The 21,221-nt window shown below is 51.9% G+C and overlaps 9 protein-coding genes across 9 annotated transcripts; 6 read left to right on the plus strand and 3 right to left on the minus strand.

Moving 5' to 3' along the window:
* Positions 1-185: 185 nt before the first annotated feature.
* On the plus strand, positions 186-3,742 carry VC83_00122 (uncharacterized protein). The gene is made up of 4 exons (XM_024463818.1): positions 186-1,250; positions 1,328-1,486; positions 1,589-1,753; positions 1,802-3,742. The coding sequence occupies exons 1-4, from the start codon at positions 1,072-1,074 to the stop codon at positions 3,684-3,686; spliced, it is 2,388 nt and encodes a 795-aa protein (XP_024328336.1). The 5' UTR covers positions 186-1,071; the 3' UTR covers positions 3,687-3,742.
* A 246-nt stretch (positions 3,743-3,988) lies between these two features.
* Positions 3,989-5,215, plus strand: VC83_00123 (uncharacterized protein). The gene has a single exon (XM_024463819.1). It carries the CDS (start codon positions 4,036-4,038, stop codon positions 4,912-4,914), a length of 879 nt encoding a protein of 292 aa, XP_024328337.1. The 5' UTR covers positions 3,989-4,035; the 3' UTR covers positions 4,915-5,215.
* Positions 5,216-5,763: 548 nt separating this feature from the next.
* On the minus strand, positions 5,764-6,338 carry VC83_00124 (uncharacterized protein; the record flags this gene model as incomplete). The annotated part of the gene is made up of 3 exons (XM_024463820.1): positions 5,764-5,840; positions 5,970-6,224; positions 6,287-6,338. The coding sequence occupies 3 exons, from the start codon at positions 6,336-6,338 to the stop codon at positions 5,764-5,766; spliced, it is 384 nt and encodes a 127-aa protein (XP_024328334.1).
* A 345-nt stretch (positions 6,339-6,683) lies between these two features.
* NPR2 (nitrogen permease regulating protein) lies at positions 6,684-8,551 on the plus strand. Its single transcript, XM_024463821.1, has 2 exons — positions 6,684-6,841; positions 7,022-8,551. The coding sequence occupies exons 1-2, from the start codon at positions 6,799-6,801 to the stop codon at positions 8,227-8,229; spliced, it is 1,251 nt and encodes a 416-aa protein (XP_024328335.1). The 5' UTR covers positions 6,684-6,798; the 3' UTR covers positions 8,230-8,551.
* A 1,226-nt stretch (positions 8,552-9,777) lies between these two features.
* On the plus strand, positions 9,778-12,887 carry VC83_00126 (uncharacterized protein). The gene is made up of 3 exons (XM_024463822.1): positions 9,778-10,938; positions 10,991-11,456; positions 11,507-12,887. Exons 1-3 carry the CDS (start codon positions 10,843-10,845, stop codon positions 12,739-12,741), a joined length of 1,797 nt encoding a protein of 598 aa, XP_024328332.1. The 5' UTR covers positions 9,778-10,842; the 3' UTR covers positions 12,742-12,887.
* Positions 12,888-13,398: 511 nt separating this feature from the next.
* On the minus strand, positions 13,399-15,139 carry VC83_00127 (uncharacterized protein; the record flags this gene model as incomplete). The annotated part of the gene is made up of 2 exons (XM_024463823.1): positions 13,399-14,315; positions 14,461-15,139. The coding sequence occupies 2 exons, from the start codon at positions 15,137-15,139 to the stop codon at positions 13,399-13,401; spliced, it is 1,596 nt and encodes a 531-aa protein (XP_024328333.1).
* A 737-nt stretch (positions 15,140-15,876) lies between these two features.
* Positions 15,877-16,492, plus strand: VC83_00128 (uncharacterized protein; the record flags this gene model as incomplete). The annotated part of the gene is made up of 2 exons (XM_024463824.1): positions 15,877-16,219; positions 16,272-16,492. 2 exons carry the CDS (start codon positions 15,877-15,879, stop codon positions 16,490-16,492), a joined length of 564 nt encoding a protein of 187 aa, XP_024328340.1.
* A 242-nt stretch (positions 16,493-16,734) lies between these two features.
* VC83_00129 (uncharacterized protein) lies at positions 16,735-17,402 on the minus strand (the record flags this gene model as incomplete). Its single annotated transcript, XM_024463825.1, has 3 exons — positions 16,735-16,751; positions 16,835-17,205; positions 17,278-17,402. 3 exons carry the CDS (start codon positions 17,400-17,402, stop codon positions 16,735-16,737), a joined length of 513 nt encoding a protein of 170 aa, XP_024328341.1.
* Positions 17,403-17,640: 238 nt separating this feature from the next.
* Positions 17,641-21,016, plus strand: VC83_00130 (uncharacterized protein). Its single transcript, XM_024463826.1, has 3 exons — positions 17,641-18,345; positions 18,419-19,145; positions 19,196-21,016. The coding sequence occupies exons 1-3, from the start codon at positions 18,162-18,164 to the stop codon at positions 20,616-20,618; spliced, it is 2,334 nt and encodes a 777-aa protein (XP_024328649.1). The 5' UTR covers positions 17,641-18,161; the 3' UTR covers positions 20,619-21,016.
* Positions 21,017-21,221: the final 205 nt, after the last annotated feature.

Raw genomic sequence — 21,221 nt, forward strand, 5'->3', positions numbered from 1 at the left:
GGCTCGATGCGCGCGAATTGGCGCTAGTTGCGCGAAAAGTGCGCAGATTCCTAAAATTGAAGCTCAGGCAGGATATTCACAGAAATACGCAGGTTCTCAAAAGGGGAGCTCAAGATATTCAAGAATTGTGTGGTGATGATTGATATATCTAGAAGCTCGATGCGATCAATCTCGCGCAGATTGGCGCTAAATGCGCCAGAGGTGTGCAAATTTAGAAAGTGAAGCTCATAATCTGGGCTCTTAGTGGCCCCTCTCTTCGCCCTCGGCATATGTCAGGCTTCGGTAATAGGGGCAGATGAACAGCCGCCCTCGGAGAGGTTGACGAAGATTCCTCCTTCCTTGGCCAGGATTTTTCTTTTTCGTTTCTTATCACTGTTTTCCAAGTTTTGGCACGGAGCGGCTGAAGATGGGTTTTGTGAATAGCTTCATACATCTCACGTTCCCCCTCCTGTGTCGTTGCGCTATGCTCATCATCAGTTCCTATTCTCTACTACTTTGTCAATATGGCATGATCATCCCTATTTCCGTGATTCTCAGTCACAAACCGTTATTTTCAATACGCCCTTTTCTTCAACACCGTCATTATCCTCACAACCCGCTGTGAACCGGCCGAGTCGCCAAAGCCGCCGAATCGGCACAGGTGATTCACTCACCCGCTGGCGCTGGCTTCGTTATATCGGTCTTCATTTTCGTCTTTGCTTCCTCTCCTTCTTTCAACCTACGCCTCAACATATCGAACATATACGACTTCTATTCCTCCAGAGCGTATTCATCCACCCGGGCTGGCCCCATCATTCGAGCTGATCTTTCATAACATTCACACCACGACCACTATCACGAGTTGCCACGAGCGTATTTGGATTTCAACAGACAGATACTTATTCATTTATCGTTACAGATTCATGCTGGGTCGTGGTATCCTTTCTTACATTCATTATTTGTGAGAGCGCTTGCTTCGACGCATTTTTTATTCAAAGAGTCAAAGTCTGGTTCTATTCCGTTCAAGGAAGATATTGAAAGAATCACTCGAGCGGGCCAAACCACCAGGAAGTTCTGATACTGTTATCAAAGATGGTTGGCACGCAGAAGTGGTCGATGGAGGAGATTCTTTGGGTGATTACGATGGTCAAACAAGGGTTGAAAGACGAAGAGATATATGAGAAATTCTGTGGGATATTCAAGAACGCAAGACATGTCAGAGGAGCAAGCAGTATCAAGTACTGCAGGACTGGATTTATGAAACAGGAAGAGTAGGTTCTCGTTTCTGTTCCTTGGCGATGCTCGTTCTGGTCCTGCTGTGAATGGATACTGACAGCCCATTTGATAGGTACTCTCAGGAGAAGTACTGGGAGGATTCCCCCGGGAAGATAGGATTCGTCCTTGGCCGCTATGACGCTGGCGTCTATAACGGCCACCAGGTCGTGGCTGATGTAATGCACCATTTCCCAGCCCATATCTGGGTCCCGCATGTCAAGCCAACGGCCAGGTGCATTGATTTTGTCATAACGAAGTACAGGAAGCTTCAAAACAGGCAAGTGATGTGATCATTCTTCTTCAACAAGGTCATCAATTAACGTGAGAATGCTAGATTCTCTGGCTATACTCGAGAAAATCCTCTCGTTGAGCCTGTCCTCTGTCTCACCAAAGACGGGGTATCACCCGGGGAGATCTTCAGGACCGCAAACGAGAATGGAATTAGCCTTGATGATATATACTATATCATGGCCAGGTTTTGGATGGAAGTGAATCCACGGTTGGTCCCCCCACATCTGTAGAAGCATGGTGTCTGACTGTCGTATAGCCCAACTGCTCTGGACAACTCAACAGCTGGCGCAAGCACAAGCCAAGCTGCTCCAGCAAATGGCAAAGCAAGGCCACTCATTTTTGAGCTACCTCCACCGGACTCGAACAAGAAATCCACAGCTCATATGTCTCAGCACAACACTCATCGTTCCTCCTCCGACAGAAATTCACATTTGCCTCCTCACGATCACGGATATGAGTACTTCAACGGGGCGGGGCATCAGGTGGCATATCCTGGGGTGCAAACGGATTTGGAAACGTCTTTGTTGAATTCCGGATACCCACAGCAGATATCATCTGGGGCATCGTCTCAGGCACAACTACATGATCTCCAACGCCTTCCTCGGCCAGGACTCTTTCAGCCGTCACAACAGCATGATATGAGATTCCAGTATCCACACATACCCCAAGATTGCCAACTGCAGCTCCCGATGGCACCACAGCGCTTTGAGCAGCGGAATCTTTGGGGATACGCCGGAGAGTACCCAAGTCCAACTATTCAACAAAACATACCTGGGCACTTCAATCAGCAAAATTGGGGCTATGATTCTACCTTTGGAGGGCAACAGATAGTACCAGAACATCCTCAAAGTGGTTTCGGGGGCTATCAACAGCCTCCTGGTCATCTTGGCCAGCGGAACTATGGCAGCTTGTCACAACCAGGGCAGTTCTCATACCAGGCTCTGCCAGGTCATAACCTATCGCAAGCCTTCTATCAGCACCCTCAGGTTCTTACTCAAGGACGCCAGCGGCCTGATATTCCAGTTACAGGCTATGAGAATATTGACCCTGCTTTACTGGGAATGGACACAACCCAAGTGTCACGCCCGGATATCGGCATCACGACCCTCTCCCAGCCTCTTTTGACCCCGCGAATTGCTCCTCGGGATTTTCTGCATCCCTTTGCCTATTCAGGGATCCAGAGCGGTCAAGACGTGTCTCCGCTAACAATTGAAAATCCACAGTTTCTGGTTACTCTACCACCAACACCGGAGGTGGCGCATGATGGAGTTGAGCACAGAGGACAGTCAACGATACCCGACCCTTTTGCTCAGAGATCAGTGCTGACGGAACAGGTTCAATTGGCACTTGGGACTGAGTTGCATCATTCCAGTGGAACGAGCGGTTTTGATCAGGATACTTTTGATCAAACTCTCACGTTGTCAAGTGAAACTAATGATGCTACCTTTGGACATGAAAACTCAAGTGAGTCTATACATTCCGTGTTGGGTATCCCGAGTCAGCAGGGAAATCAGAAAGGGGATGGAGAAGGTTCAATTTCTGAGCAGGCAGGCCAAAACTTCTTCCAAAGCCCAAACTCCATTCTTCATACTACAGTTGAAGAAACGGTTGCGGGCACCCCCAACACTAACCAAGAACCGCTTGCCGATGTTCAACACATGGAATTGGACATTTTTGACGAGGTTGCCAAATCTGGGGAGCTTTTCGAATTGTTCCCGGATCTTCAGTATCAAAATCTTCGGGGGTGTAACTTCAATTACGATGGGTCTATGATTGGAAGTGGTGTTATTGACACTTTCGAAAATGACTCGTCAAAAAACAGCCTTGAGGCAAATGGTCTACAGGATAAATGGCCTTGTGATAACAAATCTTCGTTGGAAGCCATGGATGTCTTGGGCAGGAATCTGGAAACAGAGATGGCTGGCCCATTCCTTACCCAAAACTCCTCTGGGTACAACAATGATTCCGGTGGAATTCAGAGTAGCGACCCTGGAGCGTTTGAAGACGATTGGGCACCGGAAGGGACTTGTTGTGCCCATCATCGAAATTTCGAGTGTTACTTTGAGGTTCCGGATTCGGACGGTGAGAGTGCTACTGTTTCAAACTTTGAAGCTGGTGTGGATTTTTCTTTTTACACTTGATTTCTGTTGAGGTCAGGCACGGAGTTTGAACAAGTGAATGGATTACGCAAAGCGGAACGTGTTTTATACCCAGTTACTGCGATGGTTTTAAATTCAAACGGGCTAGGTGTTATTTTGCGTTCCTTTTACCTTTATATGTATTCCAAATATGACCAGAATAGGTGCTGAATTTATTTTGGATAAACTTTCTCTCATTTACTTGTTGCGAAATGTGGATAAACTTTCTCTCATTTACTTGTTGCGAAATGTGGATAAACTTTCTCTCATTTACTTGTTGCGAAATCTGCACCACTGAATCCAATAGTTGACTGGGATTCAGTTACAGCTATACTGTGAAGAGAACCAGTGGATGGCCTCACTACAACGTCGCTCGCATTCACTTCGAGGTCCAGCATATATGCTATCATTTTCTCTCCTCTACGAGTTTTACATCCCTCATCTGCATCGACTGCCTCTAACGGCGGCAAAGAAAAATACACAATCTACTACAACACAAACCCGGCCCAAGATGTCCCAACTAACCCCCCAAACCCACACCCACTGCTCCGCCTGCGAAGCCACTGCCGCACAGTGGACCCGAGTAAACGCCTGCACCCATTCCAACCTCGGGTTGAGCTCCCCAGGCAAACCATACCCCATCCCCCCGACCTTAGGCACAGAGAGCCATCCCTACGCGCGACAGATCGGAGAAACCCAGTTCATGACTGCTCCCGAACCAGAGGTTCAGGTCACACAGAACAAAGTCTGGATACAGCCCGAGTACGACGTCGTGGTAAAGAAGGATGTCGACATGGATTATATCAAGGAGTTGATTGCCAATATTGTCCTTCCTGGTTCGAAATCAGAGGATGAAGGTCCAATGCCTCCAAGACCTACTATTCCGACGCTGTCGGGTGTGCCTCCGAATTATTGCGTCTTGAATTTGAAAGTGGAAGATGCTATTCCACCCCCGAGACCGAATGTGCCGGGTAGGCCTCCGAGGAAAAGCTTTTCTGGTGTGGAAATGGTGGATGCTATTCCACCTCCAAGGCCGTATGTGCCAACGCCGCCATATGAACTTCTTTCTGGCTTTCAAACCGAGGATGCTTTTCCAACTCCAAGGCCGAATGTGCCGTTGCCGCCGGATGCGCCTCCGAACCAAGGCCTCTCTGGTTTCCAACCCGAGGATGCTTTTCCACCTCCAAGGCCTTATGTCCCGTTACCACCGGATGCGCCTCCGAATCAGTGATTTGGGTCTTGGACTGGGTTGTTGTATAATAGTGGAGGTCTTGGTGTTGATGCCGGTGCCGTTTGCAGAAGTTCGGGGGTTGCTGGGCTCTGTTGCGATGGTTTAAGTCTTTTCGGTCTTCTGGACAGATGTATAATAGGAATATGACTAGCAAATATAACGTTGATTTATCATATGCAGCCAACCATGCTCGTGCCGTCTATGTCTATAATCTATCATCCACAATCTATACTCCCGCCCCCTTCCTCTTCCAAATCCTCCACCAACAATGCACCCTAACCCTCTCCCCATTAACTTCCCAATCATCAAACCCCATCTCCTCCCCCTCCCTTACAATCTCAAACCCCCTCCCCCCCAACTCCCCCTTCAACACCTCCCCAAACCCCCTCGTCGTCTCATCCCTCAACGGAAACCCCACCATCGCTCTCGACCCCTCTCCACGGCTCAACCTTCCATCAATGGCCGCCGCAAGCCAAACAGGATGTTCAGGCTCATACAACGGATCCGCTGCAATTACAAGATCATACTCCTGACCCGGATTCATACACGACCAGTCCAGTATGTCGGTTTTAGCACTACCCCCGTGCTCACCAATGGCCCCCTCATTAGCCACAACATTCCTCTCAAGATTCGGCACAATAGCAGGTAAATCCGTCATCACCACCTCCGTCCCCCACAGCGCCGCGGCTGCAAGCCCGAGAAGTCCCGTCCCAGCCCCTAGCTCAAGGACAGACGGGACCGGTTGGTTGGGGGTGAAGAGGTGAGGGAGGTGGGAGGGGATGTGAGGGAGCACTTTCTGGGCAAGGATTAATGCTGTGCCCCATGTTTTGAAACCGATGTTGTCGTTTGTCATTGTTGGCTCGTGGATGGAGAGGGTGGTGGGGGGGGGGTGGGGATGCTGAAGGTGCGGGTTTGGGCGGGCATTCCTGGGAGGCGTTAGGTTTCTTCCGGTTCGGGGGGGGGGTACCCCTGAGTTTTCACGTGATGCTGATGTTGCGGCTTTTGTGGTAGAGCTTGTTGCCAGATCAAATAGGGGGGGTTGGAGGCATGCTTACCATTACGGCCGGATCGCTCGCTCAGTCTGATGCTAGCTTGTTCCCAAACCTCAACTTGCTCGTCGTCGGTTAGCCACGTGAGGGGGCTTGATACGATCTTGGTTAGGTACGATGCGATGGCGTTTTTGTCCTCTCTTGGTTGGTCATGGTCGGCATCGCTTTCATCCCAGGATATTGGCTTTGGCTTGAGTGAGATGAGGGCCGAGAGTAGAGCTAAGCTGGACGGCTTGGTGTATAGCTGCGGTAGGTCAAAGACTGGCGGGTATTAGTGTGTATGTCTTGTATAATTTTGTGGGACTGAAGAAGACAAATATTACCATTTATAGGCTCGCCATTTTGGCGACTAGGTTCTATCTCTCCCATGAGCATGTTCGACCTCTATGTTCCTCACAAATATATTTCTTGCCGTTTTATTTATTTTATATTTGCGGAAAAAGGGCAATAAATCAGGTGATCACGATGAGGAAGGGATGACGGTAGAAATGGTATAGAAGCCAGGCATAAATATACAGACTACCACCACTAAAGGAGCAGTAATATTTTGAAGAATCGCCGAGCCATTCGTGATACGTAGACGTCGATGTACGGTACGAATATTAGTCTTGTCAATTTATCAAATTTGCTGTTCCCCATTAAAAAAGCGCGGATTAAAATTAATCCGACCCCAGCATTAGGTTCCGAGCGATGACAGGGCGGTTGCACCACCCAGCTCATTCGATGACAGACATCCTGAAATCAAGCAACTATTAAATGCTGTATAGCAAGTTGGATGCAGGATGAGTGGAGTTGTTATATTTGCTATGTTTGTAGATAACGATATCTTGTGAGGATGATTCTTGGAATATTCTATGCTAGATTCCTCCCGCAGGAAGGTAAGCCATCACGCTTTCATTGCGAGTTCCAATCATGCATATTTCATACATAGAAGAATGTTTCCCATATGGTTACACCTTGTTTTTGAATCGGGATACGAGGGGAAGTGTTAATATCACCACCACCGCACTCACCGAGACTCTCAATCAGACCAGAAACCACCACTAACACGTGCCCAGGAATCAAAATCGTCCACCAAAAACCCCCCGGCTGCATCGTCCCCGAACCCGGCTACGAGACCGCGCAACTCCTCCACTTCGACGCCATCACCGACTTCGTGATCCCGCGCCAATCCTTCTGCAACCGCTACATCACCGGGCGCGACCCCAGCGGTCACTACCGCATCCTCGGCTTCCCCGTGTGCCTCCATAATGAGAAATACGCGCGCAACGAATTCATCTTCAACTTCGGCATCGTCATATCCACCGACCATGATACCGCGACCTACGAGCCGGTGATCCGGCGGCTGGCGACGATGTTTACGGAGATGGAGGTGCAGACGCAGTTTTTGAGCCAGGAGGGCGTGGCGGACCATGTGCAGAGGAGTATTGGGGGGTTGCTGGAGATTATTCGAGAGGATCTGAATAACTACAATGAGTGCATGATTCCGGTCGACAAGTCGAATACGATTAACATGAAGCTGTTCCCCGTGCAGTGCGATCCGCCACCCGTGAAGTCGTGGCACGTACCCATCGCTAAGATCCGGTTCGACGAGATCGTGGATGATAGATGGGACTTGACGATGCGGAAGGTGATCCCTCTCATCGACGGGGTGCGCGACGTGCGACGCATCGCAGCGACGGCGGATGTATCCCTCGAGCTGACGAAATTGACGCTGAGGCATCTGCTGTACTACAAGACGATCATGCTGGTGGATATGTTCTTCTTCAACAACATCTACGCCGTGACGCCGCTGATACGCGATTTCGTGAATAATGTCGATAAAATGCAAGATGAGTGCGCGGCATACGTGCTTGCGCAGCGGCCCAAGGCCGTGGGATACCAGTTGTGTCGGTTACTCGGGACGTTTGGGCAGGGTCGCACGATCAGGGAGTGGCTGCGTCTGCATATTGATGATGGGCAGGTGGCGGTGGATGGGCTTGATGTGCGGCGTCTGGTGCAGTTTGGGGTTATCAAGAGCTTGCTGAGGCGCGTGCATAAGTTTCCTGTGTCGGCGGCGTATGTGGCTGAGTTGGCGGAGGGGAAGGGGGTGGAGAAGGGGAAGGGGCGGGGGCAGGGGGAGGAGGACGGGGAGGCGCTGGAGAAGTATACGGATGGGAGACATCATTTTGATCAGATTATTACGGAGGTTAATTTGGGGGAGGCTGAGATTATGCGGGGGCTGAGCAGGTTGTCGGCGGGGGATGTTCAGATTGTGTATAGGTGAGCGTGGGTGTTGGATGGGGATTGTGTATGGGTTAGCATGGTTGATGGGCTCTTGGTATTGTCAAGTCTGCCATACAATTAGCCGGTCTCGAAGAAGACATGAACTTACATTGAAGTTGCCACACAAGGGCTTAGGACGAACTGAAGGTTACTAAGTGGTTTGAGAAATACTTCTGATTTATATGGGATTGAAATATACAGCCGGAGTCACTTTGGAATATAGACGAAACTGGCTTTCGAATTAGAATTCCTAGAGGTAAGAGAGTTATAGTACCACAAGCAGCAAAGGAGCTATATACTCTAAGCCCTGAGAATCATACGTCTATTATAGTAATAGAGACAGTATCTATAGCTAGAAAAGTGATTCCACCTGTACTTATCATTCCGGGCAAAGTTCATATGGATTTGTGGTACCCTAAGAACATAAGAGTAGTGGGCTGATACTACTCTCCGAACCTGGCTATTCGAACAGTGAGCTTGCCTTACGGTGGCTACAGCATTTTGCAGAGCATACTGCTTAGTACGATGATGGGAGTGGGAATCATCTTATTCGCCTTTCCTAGCCATCTTACACACGTTTTATAGCCATTAGACGTGGGATTATTCCAGCCATATAAGCACTAGTACCGAGAGGCTGTGCTTCATGCCATACGGAACATGGACGTTACGTACGACCTACCCTCGTTTATGAGAGATCTCACCAAAATCCGGGCCTAGACTTTTAAGGAGTCTAGTATTACTTTAGCTTTCCGGAAAGCTGGAATCTAGCCCATAAGCCGTAATACAGCACTTGAAAAGCTCCATACGTACTCACAGCCTACGCCTACATCTACACAGCCTACACCTACCCTACTAATACGGCCTATTACCCCTAAACCCTCTACTTTTCAGGGGGGTAAAGAGGGGCTATATCGCTAGAAAGACCGGATTCCGGAGGCCTAGAGCAGCCCCTTAAGAGAGAGCTACCAGAACTTTACTTACTAGCACCGAAGACCAGCTCCAAGAGCTAGACCTAGTATCCCTCTGGCGCTAGGTGGAGGAATCGAAGAAGCGGGCAAGCCGAAGCCAGACCCGCCTTTAGTATAGGGGCGAGCTCGTTGCTGCCGAAGCTCACGAGCTTCAGGCCCGTAAAGCCGAGCTTCTGGCTTAGAAGCTCAAAGCCAAAGAAGCCTAGAAACAGCGCTAGGCCAGAAACCGAGCCTAGAAGCAGCTTTGCTAGGCTGGAATTGAGGCCTAGAAGGAAGAGCGCCTACGGAAGAAGGCAGTGGCCCAATTCCGTAAGGAAGGCCTCCTAACCCCTCCTAAGTTTGAGGAGCCAATTCGGGACCTAGAAGCCCCCGAAAGCGAGTGCGAAAGCGAGTATGAAAGCTGTGAGAGCGAGGGTGGGAGTGGGAGTGGGAGTGGGAGTGGGAGTGGGAGTGGGAGTGGGAGTGGGAGTGGGAGTGGGAATGAGGAAGTGATAATTTCGTAAAATGGAATATTTAGGTAGCTTTACATACAAATTACTATGGTGGGGTACTTCCGATCGCAAATTTTTGAGTTGCCGCAACTCGCTTCCTCTCACCTGAAGTGCCGCAACTCGCTTACTCCAACCTTGAGCTTCGCTCAAGGTTGGTCACGACGATTATTACTAATCTATACACTAACTATATACAGTAATTAAAGCTGGCCACGGCTGAACAGATATCTGTCAGCCATAACCAGCTTTTGATTGCCAAAAGCACACGATTCTTTGTCGTCTAGAACAGGGGGTAGTAGGGGGGCGGCAGAGTTAAATTACCAGCAGGCATTGGTCAAGCCGAGGGTCGTCTGAACTGACGATACTTTCGTCCCCTCCTCCGGCCGGCGGTTTTGTTGTATGGACAGATGCGGGTGGCTAATACTATTTGTTGGTGGGTAATATGGAAATCAATACCTCGCCGCCGACCTGCATTAGCGTCGTCATAGTCCCCGTCGTGGTCATCGTTCTGGCCACATTTTACACGCGAAGGATGGGTGGATGGGTGGATGGGTGGATGGGTGGATGGGGATAATGGGGATACGGGGATAGTAAAAAACCCTCATCATCCCCCTCTTTTTACTCCATGATTGGCCTATCTTGCCCCTTCTTCATCCTAGACGACTCCTTCCCACTCTTCCCATTCACAAGGCGCATGTTGGCCCTGCATTCAGCTCCACCGACTGTTATAAACTTGTACCTGCATACTTCAAGATAACCGCTTTGCTTTGGTCATATCACCACACCACTATTCCCGCAACCAACATCTCGCTCACCATCACCCATTCACTCAGCGAGCGGCTCCATGAATTCGTTCCATGCCTCCGTTTCGTCATCCTCGTCTGCGCCCCCCATGTAGGTTTGGTCACGATCTTCTGCTCATCTTCCCGTCTTTTCCCTTTCCTTTTCTCTTTCCCTCCTCCCTCTTTCTCTCTCTTTTCTCACCTCACCCACTTCCTTCACACCGTCCTCATTCCCACGCGGGATCGTCGATATACCTCGTTGCAGACTTTTGTTTGCGTCCTTTCGTTGAAAGTCAAGTCAACACCACGCTCTTTTGCACCGGCCTAGGCATATCACAATCTTTAAACCCCTTCGCTGCTTTATATATTTATCATGGGTATCTCCAAGACCTTTGCGGCCGTTGCCGCCCTCTCAGCCGTGGCGAGTGCCACCGGCTCCTCTGCAAGAAGCGCCGTGGCCACATACTGGGTACGTCTACCGAAAGAACGGCACTGACGCGGAGATGCTGATGATAGAATAGGGCCAATCTGGCGGATCTCTTCGCAGCTACTGTGACACTGCTGATACGGATTACATTCCCCTCGGCTTCATCAACTACTTCCCGGAGCAGGGGAACGGATGGCCAGGTTCCAACTACGCCAGTTCATGCTGGGCCTCGACATACACCGCCCCGGGCTACAACGGCGTTGACAACCTTCTCCACAACCGCCTCTTTAACCATTGCCCGGGTATAGCGCAGGATATCCAGTACTGCCAGTCTAAGGGAAAGAAGATGCTTCTGTCCCTCGGTGGCGGACCTAACACCTACTCCCTAACTGGTAAGGAGGATGGAGAGTCCTTCGCCGATTTCTTATGGGCAGCCTACGGCCCAAGCACCGATGAGTGGACTGGCCCCCGTCCCTTTGATCCTCTCCCAGGTACCGAGGGCGAGGGCATCGCGACAGTTGTCGATGGATTTGACTTTGATATCGAGCACCCAGACACCGGTAAGATTAATATTTCTAAATTCAGGTATGCCTGTCGCTAAACCTGTTAGATAAATCCGCTGGATATATCGCCATGATCAACAGGCTCCGTAACTACTTCCCAGAGGGCAGCAACTACCTCATTACTGGTGCGCCTCAGTGCGTCGTCAACGACGCGAACATGGATTTGATGATCCAGGGCGCCAAGTTCGACATCATCTGGGTTCAGTTCTACAACACCGATGGTTGCGCTGCTAGAGACTGGGTTAAACTGAACCCTAACTACGAGAAGACCGGTGTTGAGACTACTGTCCCCAAAGACTACCCCTTCGGCGGTTTCTCCTACGACGCGTGGTTGAAGCGTCTCCAGGCCCCTGGCTCCAAGAGCAAGAACGCCAAACTTTCCATTGGTGTTTTGGGAACGTCAAACACGGATCGGACTGTTTCTATTGACTACTACCTGTCGTCGGCCCAGCTTAAGCCGCTGATCGACGAGTATTACTGCCACGATAACTTTGGCGGGTTCATGATCTGGGACGCCGTCTCTGCTGGCAACAACAAGGACGCGAACGGGGTTACTTACCAAGCTCAGATCAAGAACCTCCTGCTTGCCAGAGAGGCCAAGGGATGCGCAAAGCCCACTTCAACTGTCAGCTCCACCACAGCCAAGTCGACCTCGACCTCGAGCACCAAGGCTCCTGTCACCACCTCCACCGACGAGCCAATCACTACTGGCCCGCTCACCACCGGCCCATCCACCACTGCCGTGCCTACCTCGACAGGCCACTGGGGTAACAACACCATCAGTGACTCCCCAACCCTCACCTCCACCATCCTCCGCACCACCGTCTACACCGTGACCAGTTGTGCCCCAACCGTCACCAACTGCCCCCTCGGCCACCTTACCACCGCCACCCTCACCGACTACACCACCTGGTGCCCCGGCAACCCCACCATCACCTCCGCCCCAACCACCACCGGCGCTGCCAAGCCCACCAAGTCCGGAAAGGCCAGCACCGTCTACACAACCATCATCCACACTATCACCGCTTGCCCGCCTAGCGTGACGAACTGCCCCGCCAATGAGAAGACTACCAGCGTCGCTACGGAGACGAAGGCGCTCTACACTACGATTTGTGACGAGGAGACGACTCTTCAGACCGCTCCTGTCGCGACTGGCGGCATCAAGGCCGTTGGCACTGGAAGCGCGGTGATCCCCCAGGCTCCGTTCGTTGGTAGCACTGGTCGCGTCGGTGGCAGCGTCTTTGCGGCGGCTGTTGTGGGTGTGTTGGCGCTGCTGATGTAAAATGTGTGTGAGGATGGGATCTGGATATTCGGTTCTATGTTTTAAGGACATATAGTGACAATATATATATATATTTTTTTGGAGATAATGTTTGTTGAAATCTGAGTTTAGCGGTGGGGAGGGGGTGAATGAAATGTATTGGATTGGACAGTGTTTATGTTTCTAGATGTTTTAGTAGGTGCAACGATGTACGGTTACGCTCGCGCTACATCCTACTAAGCCAAAAAGACTATAGTATTCCAGCTCGTTGAAATACGCGTAAACACACTATATATACACTCCGTAGCCTAGTGTCATTTATGGATCTAGCGAGACGCCTGTGAGTGGTTGTTTTGGTGTATTTATGCTGGTTTAGTTTTAAAATTTTACAGAGGAGACTTGAATGGAAGTGTTATGCTTGATGCTGAACGGTCTTTTATTGAATCACTCAATATCATCAGAGACGATCTCGAATTAATAACACAGCCGCCTGGCTTATCCTTGCAACTGGCGCTAATGCATGTGTAATTTAGAGTTATCACCCCTCCCCCTTGGCAGCGCTGCTCATTACCTGATTCGGGTTCTCGTATCGTATCGCATCGATGTTGATGGGTCGTTTAGTTGCATGCTCGCTCGCCTTCTTGGTATATTTCTATTTCTACAACCCCCCCCCCCTTTTCAATCCCTCCCCACCCAAGCCTGACTCCCAACCCTCACCCCCCTACCCTCCTCCTCCCTCAAATCCTGCTTCACCACACACCCCCCAAACCCGCCATGCGGACACACCCTCTCCCTCACAAGCTCCTTATCCCACGGCCCCCTCGGCCCATCCACCCACCTCCTCCACCACCACCACCGGCTCTGCCGCTCATCCCCGTCTTTATACTGTTTATCGCCCCAGCGCCCTCTGAACTCCATCGCGCCCACTGGATTGCCCTCTTCCCCGCCTATATCCCCGGCACCCGTGAACTCCGCGGTGACGGCGTCGTACGTATACCAGAACGCGTTTAGGCTGGGATCCCACAACGTCCCGTTGCACGAATAATCCGTCAGCAAAAGGTCAAACGGTAAATGCGTCCGGGGGAGTAACATATCATGTCTCCCTCCTCTCGCATAATTCGCATGCGTCTCCCTCGCCGCGTACCCCACCGGCCTTTTCCCGATCTTCTCAACAGCATCATAAGCGAATGCCTGCCCGCCGCCGTGCTGGGAGAACCAGATTGCCTCAGGCACACCGGAGTGGAAGCGGATCATGTTGTGTTCCCAGTCGCCGACGTGGTTGCCGAGGCGCTGGCCGAGGACCGTGGGACCGAGGTTGAAGGAGTAGAAGTAAGTGTAGAAGACGTCGACGACGGTGGGGGAGCGGGGGACAGCGATTATGGCTGCGGAGGTGGAGGAGGTGAGGCCCGTGTGGAAGGGTTTTGTGCCGGTTAGCCAGGGGAGGAGGGTGGTGACGTCGAGGTTGGAGGTGAGGTAGATGTTGAGCCCTTCATCGCCGAGGGCGTTGAGGAGCGAGAGGTTGGAGAGGGTGAGTGTTGTATTGAGGCGTCGGCCTGGCAAGTCGGTATTGCCTGTCAGCTCAGGGGACTGAAACCCTGAGCTATAGCCAGTAGTACGGCTTGCGCATATCTCTGGGAAATGGATTTATTGGCTCCATCCTGCTGAGCATGTGAGGGTAGTGGTGTGTGCCTGACCATGGCTCCCTTCAAAGGTGCCCTCAGCTCCTGTTGACTGGCTCACCGTCTTCGCCCAACCTCTTCACTTCCGTTCTGTCCATGACACCCGTGTCTAAGCGGACCTTGGCCACCTCTTCTGCGACCACAGCCTCCCAGGACTGAATCATGGGGTGTGAATCTACGACATCCTTCCATCCACCACCACTTTCTTGTACGTCGTATACCCAAATGCCGTCCTCACCCCAGTACTGCCTGCCAAAGACACCTTCAGTACGTAGATCACTGCGTGCCTTCACGACCAAAGCCTTCAGCCTCTCAGTCTCTGGTTGAGCTCCAGTGCCCATTCGGACTCCACCATCGTCCAGAGCTGGGCCACGCTTGGTGTCTGGTTTCGCAACTGCAGCCCAGATCCCCTCCAATGTCCCTAAAATTGAACCTATCCGCAAGCCCATAGTTGCGCCCAGTCCATATCCCTCGTCAAACCCTTCTTGAATTGTCGTGCCTTTCGCAGTCGTCATGCCGTCTCGGTATCCAGCAGTACTATGCGCAGACCGCAGTCGGGGAACCTCAGAGGGCTCATCATTGCGGGTAGATCGCATGGCATAGGACAGAGTGGGAGACGACGGGGCGGACCCGAAGACGTCGTCGAGGTTGTTTGCCTCATCCTGGCGAGTTGTTGGAGATGGTGGCGGGGAATGGCGGGGGCGAGAATAGGAGGGATGGAAGGAGTCGTCACGAAACATGGTGAGGCGGCTTGTTTTACAGCCAGGGAAGATATTCGGTGGAAGGGCCGTGCTATAGTATAGTGGTGTAAACACTGGGGGGCAGTCAAGTAGCTTACCAACAGCGGCAGAATAACACACCGCCTTCCATAAATAGTACCATGCCGTGGACCACACCCGCCGGCTTGGGTCCGTGGATCAACAATGTGCCGATGGTGAATGGTGGAGATCATCCCCCTCACACAACTACTTATTCCGTGCATCTCCAACGCAACGCCTACAACACTGCAATAACACTGCACACGGCACTCCGGTATGGTATCTTTTCTCCATATGTCCTATCCTATCCCTACTCTACTTGTGTCTATTACTCTGCACCCACCTCCTTCAGTCTTGGTTCTTTTCGGTCCTCTCTCGTCCTTTCTCTAGTACCTCTTTTCCTCTATTCAGGCAGAATCCCCGCGCGCCGCCGAGGACCAGAGGAAAAAGCAAACGTGTCCTGTAGATGCACCGAGCCCCCACATCACAAACCGATAGCAAGTGAGTACATCCTCCCTCCCAACACCCTGCGCGCCGCCTGTATCGGGGATACTAACAGGCAAACAAGGGACAAGTAATCAAATCGTGCAGACCATCCGTGCGACCGAACACCACAGAACCCCGCCGACCCGAACTCCTCACATTTTCTCGTCGCGGCCGCACACTCCTTCACTCTATCCGTCGCCCACGCCCTCGTATCCATCTGCGCGAATCGTAGAATGGATTCTGAATTGTCGAAGCAAAGCCTCTGGGTCCCTCGCCGGGCTTCCACCGCCTCCCCAATAGAGTCTCCCACCTCCCCCACCAGCGGTGCCCAAGCACAGCCACCAGTCCCAGAGCACACTGAGAGCGACGGCGAGTCTTCCCCGTTGTCCCCGTCGGACCCGACATCCACGGAACCACAGCAGCGGCAGCGCCGGGACTCGCGCGTCAAGAATACGGGGCGGCGCATCGCGCAGATCGTCAAATTGAAGCCCGAGTTTGTGGAACAGTACAAGGAGTACCACGCGAATGTGTGGCCCGAGGTGTTGAAGCAGATCAAGGAGTGCCAGATCCGTGACTGTGAGACCCCCCCGCTGTCCATACTGTCGGAGCAATTGCTAATGAGATGTAGATTCGATATTCCACGATCCCGGAACTGGAATACTCTTCGCTTCATTCCTGTATGTCGGCTACGGGTTCGCAGACGACATGGAGCGCATGCGCGATAATCCGAAGGTAAGGGAGTGGTGGGCGCTGACCGACGGGATGCAAGAGAGTCTCGTTGAAGGGGCGGTCTCGAGTGCCGACGGTGGGTGGTGGAGGGAGGTTGAGAGCGTGTTCTACGCTGCATGAGAGGAATGCTCGCAGATGATGCAATACTCAAGTACCAAGGGCAAGGTCACAGCAGCAAGAAGGTGGAGCGCAGATTGTGTGGTCTCTCCTAGAGTCTGACGATTGATCTAAGATAGCTGTCATGGTTGGGAGGGCCCGAGCTCTTATGTATGAGCGAGACAAATTCGCTGCTTGTGCATTCAGCCGAGGGGCTTTATAACATAAGAGTACTTCTGCAATTTATCGTACTATATCCCACCTATCTACCCTTCCACCAGTTCTTCAACCAGTCAGCTAGTCATAACTTCCCAAACAACCCCCCGAACAACCCCTGCCCTGTGCCGCCTCCCCCGGTCCCCTCACCATGCCGCCGAGCTTGCCGCTCAATCCACTCCCTCAACCACTGCTCATTACTCATATTCTTCACACCCGTCTCCCTCTCCACCACCTCCCCTCTATCGAAGACGACCAGCGTCGGAAGAGAGGAGATTATAAAATCCATGCCAAGGCTGCTCCCCATATTCTCTGGGGCGTCGAACTCAACCTCGACGAAGCCAACCTTGTTCGCAGGATCGGCCGGGCATGGCGGCGAGTCAGAGGATATGATCTGGTGGAGGATTGGCGATATGACCTTGCAGGGTGGGCAGTACCCTGCGGACCAGTATGTGATGAGGGGCGTACGGGACGAAGTTGACAGCAAGATAGTCTCGTGCAAGGCAGCGGGGTGGCGGATCCTGGGGAAGGGTGGAGGGTCAGCGGTATAGAGCAGAAAGTGGGGAGTGAACGGCGGGGAAGGGACCACTTACGGCGTGTAGATGCGGTTTTTGGACGAGTGGGGTGCGGACGAGGAGAACTGGCGAATGCTGCGGATGCATACTCGCACGGTGAAGGTGGTGGAGGGGAGTCTGATCGACATGATTGATGTTTGCATGCCGGGGCGCCCCGGTGAAGATGGTATCAATGGTAGGGTTTATATCACAATTCCAGTGGCATCTCACATGCAGGTGGGTGTGCAGACCTCGTCTTACCCCAAAACAGGTGCAGGCATGGATACGAAAGCCTAAGATGCGCCTCGTGCGTCATAGTTCGCGGAGCGGAATATCTTTAATTCGGGGCTCGGTGAAGACGGTGAGGCCGTTATTGACATAACGTTTCTATATCTAAGTTGCCGTCGGCGTGGGAAGATATATACCAACGCTGATCCCATGTACCGCTCACCGACAGTCGACATCATCCATCTATCTGCTCACTACCTCTCAACAACATCAAAGGCTCTTTTCTTCCCGTCCCATGAATACGACTCTATAGGGGATATCAACCACCCAGTCTCCCCCCGCCTTCTAGTTCTCCTACCCCCGTACCCGCGTTTGCCCCTGCAGCCCGCACCTATCCCCTTCCATGCAGCTTTGAGACACATAGATAGCTCTTAGCCAGCAACCCCCACCGACTATCAAGGTGTCATATGCCAGGGTAGCAGCAAACAGATAACATGGCATAAAGCCCTCGAGTCGACGTCTTTGCTCATATCATCATCGTTGCTCATAGCACTACCAAGCTACTCTGCCGCCGCTCGAGTTCTTAGCTACTTTTGCCCCCCCGCTTTGCGAAATCACTAGATATATTTACACCCTCGGCGCCTCTCATCTTCAGATATAACCTGTGCTGAGTTGTTCTTTGCCTTTTCTTTACCATGGAATCCTCTTTAGACTCCCAGGACGGGGAGAAGCCTCCACGCTCGCGGTGGCGCTCGTTCTTCAGGCGCAACGCAGGCACACCAGGATCGCAGCCTGACCAGGCCAACGGCGACAGAGAAAACCTGCCTTCGAAGTGGAGTATGGGCGTTCTCAACGATAGGGAAACCCATGAAGTGCCTGGTGTGTATATTACTTCAACTTTTCCCGTTCCTGCACATCGAGTCTATGTCCAACGTACTAATAAAAACGATAGGCTCCGTTCTCCTCCTTGCCAACCTCCGAAATGAACCTCTTGGCTTTCGAAATGCACCCGCTCGCACTTCGCACTCTTCTCTCCCTTCACAATACCCATCGCCATCACCAGCACCATCACGAAGGCAAGTTAGGAGGACCGTCTCCGATATTGCATCAAAGAAGAAGACGAGTGACGGCACCATCGTTCTCGAACCACAGCCCGAAGACTCAGATAATGACCCCCTGAACTGGCCAGCATGGCGCCGAGATAGTGCGCTTCTGTCGTTGGGCCTCTACTGCATGGTTGGTGGAGGAATGACATCTGTTCTTGCGGCTGGCTTCACAGACGTCGCCAAAACTTACGATGTGTCGGTACCACAGGTCGCTCTGACTACAGGCTTGTACATGATGGGCTTGGGAGTGGGCTCAGTCTTTGCAAGCCCAACGGCTATTCTGTACGGAAAGAGACCTGTATACCTGGTTGGCTGCGTCTTGTTCGTTGCCACCTCAGTCTGGTGTGCGGCATCTCCTAGCTACCCATCATTAGTAGCCGCGAGAGTGTTGCAGGGCATGTCGGTTAGCCCTGTAGAGTGTCTTCCCTCAGCTACTATTGCTGAGATTTTCTTTTTGCATGAGCGGGCGTACCGGATTGGCATTTATACCCTTTTGTTACTTGGTGGGAAGAACTTGGTGCCTTTGGTTAGTGCTGCCATCATCGAGGGACTGGGTTGGAGATGGGTTTTTTGGTACGTAATCCTAAGTTTGCAGAAGTTGATTTCGGTGCTGACTTCTTTAGGATTGTTGCCATGATTGTTGGCTTTTGCGGAGTACTTGTTTTCTTCTTCGTCCCAGAGACGTTCTGGGACCGCACGCCTCGCCCTCGAGGTCGCACGTTGTCGAGGCTCCCAAGCGTCGTCCAAATGTACCACAGCGTGGCTAGCACAAACAGGAAGAAAGCAAAGAGTGACGGCGATGGTTTGGATGAAGGGAAGAACGCGGCCTCTTCAGTTCCGCCCACTCCGAATGTCGGTGATGCGCCTAGAGGGCCTCACCGAAGGCCAGGATTAAACCGAAAGAAGACATCACTTCATGTTGGATTTTCTGTACCAAGCTCAAGGCATGAAGACGGACCACTTGATGGGGACTACTTTGGACTCCCGATGTCTACAATCACGGACCGCGATAATGTTGATACCCCAACTATATCTATTAATCAGGGTGAAGCAATGGAGACTCCTGTTCCGGCAGCGCGCCCACAAACTTCGCAAAGCGAATCCCAGGGTCAGGTCCGTGCAGTCACTGATCTATCCAGCAGGCCGATTAGGGAAAGGGCTGAAAGCCCTGGGGTGGCTCCCGGCGCTGACATGTCTGAGATTCCTTCTGACTTGGAAGCTGCCGTCGGAAAGCCACCTGGGCGGAACCCCAAGACTGGCGAAAAGTATACAACTGTCCTCAGAACTGCGCCCAAACGCTCTTTTATCCAGCAGCTGCGTCTGTACGAAGGCCGCTTGCACCAAGATAACTGGTTCCGTGTTGCTATCCGCCCGTTTATCCTCTTCGCCTACCCAGCGGTCTTGTGGTCAGCGATCGTATACGCTTGCTCAGTCGGCTGGCTCATCGTGCTCTCCGAGACTGTAGCGGTGGTCTACCGTAACCCCGAGTCATACAACTTCTCTGCTCTGGGCACTGGTCTCATCTACCTCTCGCCCTTCATCGGCGGCGTCCTCGGAACGGTCGTGGCGGGGAAGGTGAGCGACATCATTGTACGTGCGCTCGCACGTCGCAATGGCGGGCTGTACGAGCCGGAGTTCCGGCTCATTATGGCGATTCCCGTTGCGCTGACTACTGTCATCGGGCTTATGGGGTTCGGATGGTCGGCTGAGAACCATGATGCGTGGATCGTGCCGACGATTTTCTTTGGTCTCATGTCGTTTGGGTGCACGTTGGGGAGCACGACGGCTATCACGTTCTGTGTGGATAGTTATCGGCAGTATGCTGGTGAGGCACTTGTGACTCTCAACTTCTCGAAAAATATCTTCCATGGACTTGTCTTCAGTCTGTTTGTGAATAAGTGGATCGATGATAAGGGCTTGAAGGATGTGTTCCTTGCGTTGGGTGGGATTCAGCTTGCTCTGTTGGCGATGACTATGCCGATGTATATCTATGGGAAGAGAGCAAGGATGTGGACTGTGCGGATGAATCTGATGGAGAGATTTTAGTAGCTTGAAGTTCAGGATAGGTATATATTGAAGGGAGGCAGCATTTCTTGGGGGGTCTTCTTTTGGGTTTGCAACAGGCTGGTGTAACTGGTGGGAGTTTGCATCGTTGGCGTTACATCTTCTGTACGGCGCGGGACTGTTTATTCGATTGTTCGGCCGTATGACCTATCACTCATATCCCCAACATATTTTGGTCTCAAACCGCTTGCACGTTACAGTAGTGGACACAAAGACAAGTAATCGTCGTGACCAAACTTTTCGCTTTGCTCAAGGTTGGAGTAAGCAATACGCGGCTGCCCAACCCGAGAGGAAGCAATATGCGGCTCGTCGGAACGTGCGTCTGTTCACCGCCACTCCTCAACAAAACCTCCACCATAGTTGTCCATAGTATTTAGATAGTAATTATATGTAATTCATTTAATGGAAGGGACTCCTCTATCAAATGCTCGTGAGTGGCTCCTAGAGAACCCCTCTGAAACAGCAACTACTGCCAGTCGGATTTTCAAAGTGCCTAAATCAACGATACAGTCAAGCATCAGCCGACTAGCCTAGCAGCTCCCACACCGAGGGGGCTAGAATAAGCTACTCTCTACTGCGCAGACA

This window comes from Pseudogymnoascus destructans (assembly GCF_001641265.1).
Source record: "Pseudogymnoascus destructans isolate 20631-21 unplaced genomic scaffold scaffold_1, whole genome shotgun sequence".
NCBI lineage: Eukaryota > Fungi > Ascomycota > Leotiomycetes > Thelebolales > Thelebolaceae > Pseudogymnoascus > Pseudogymnoascus destructans.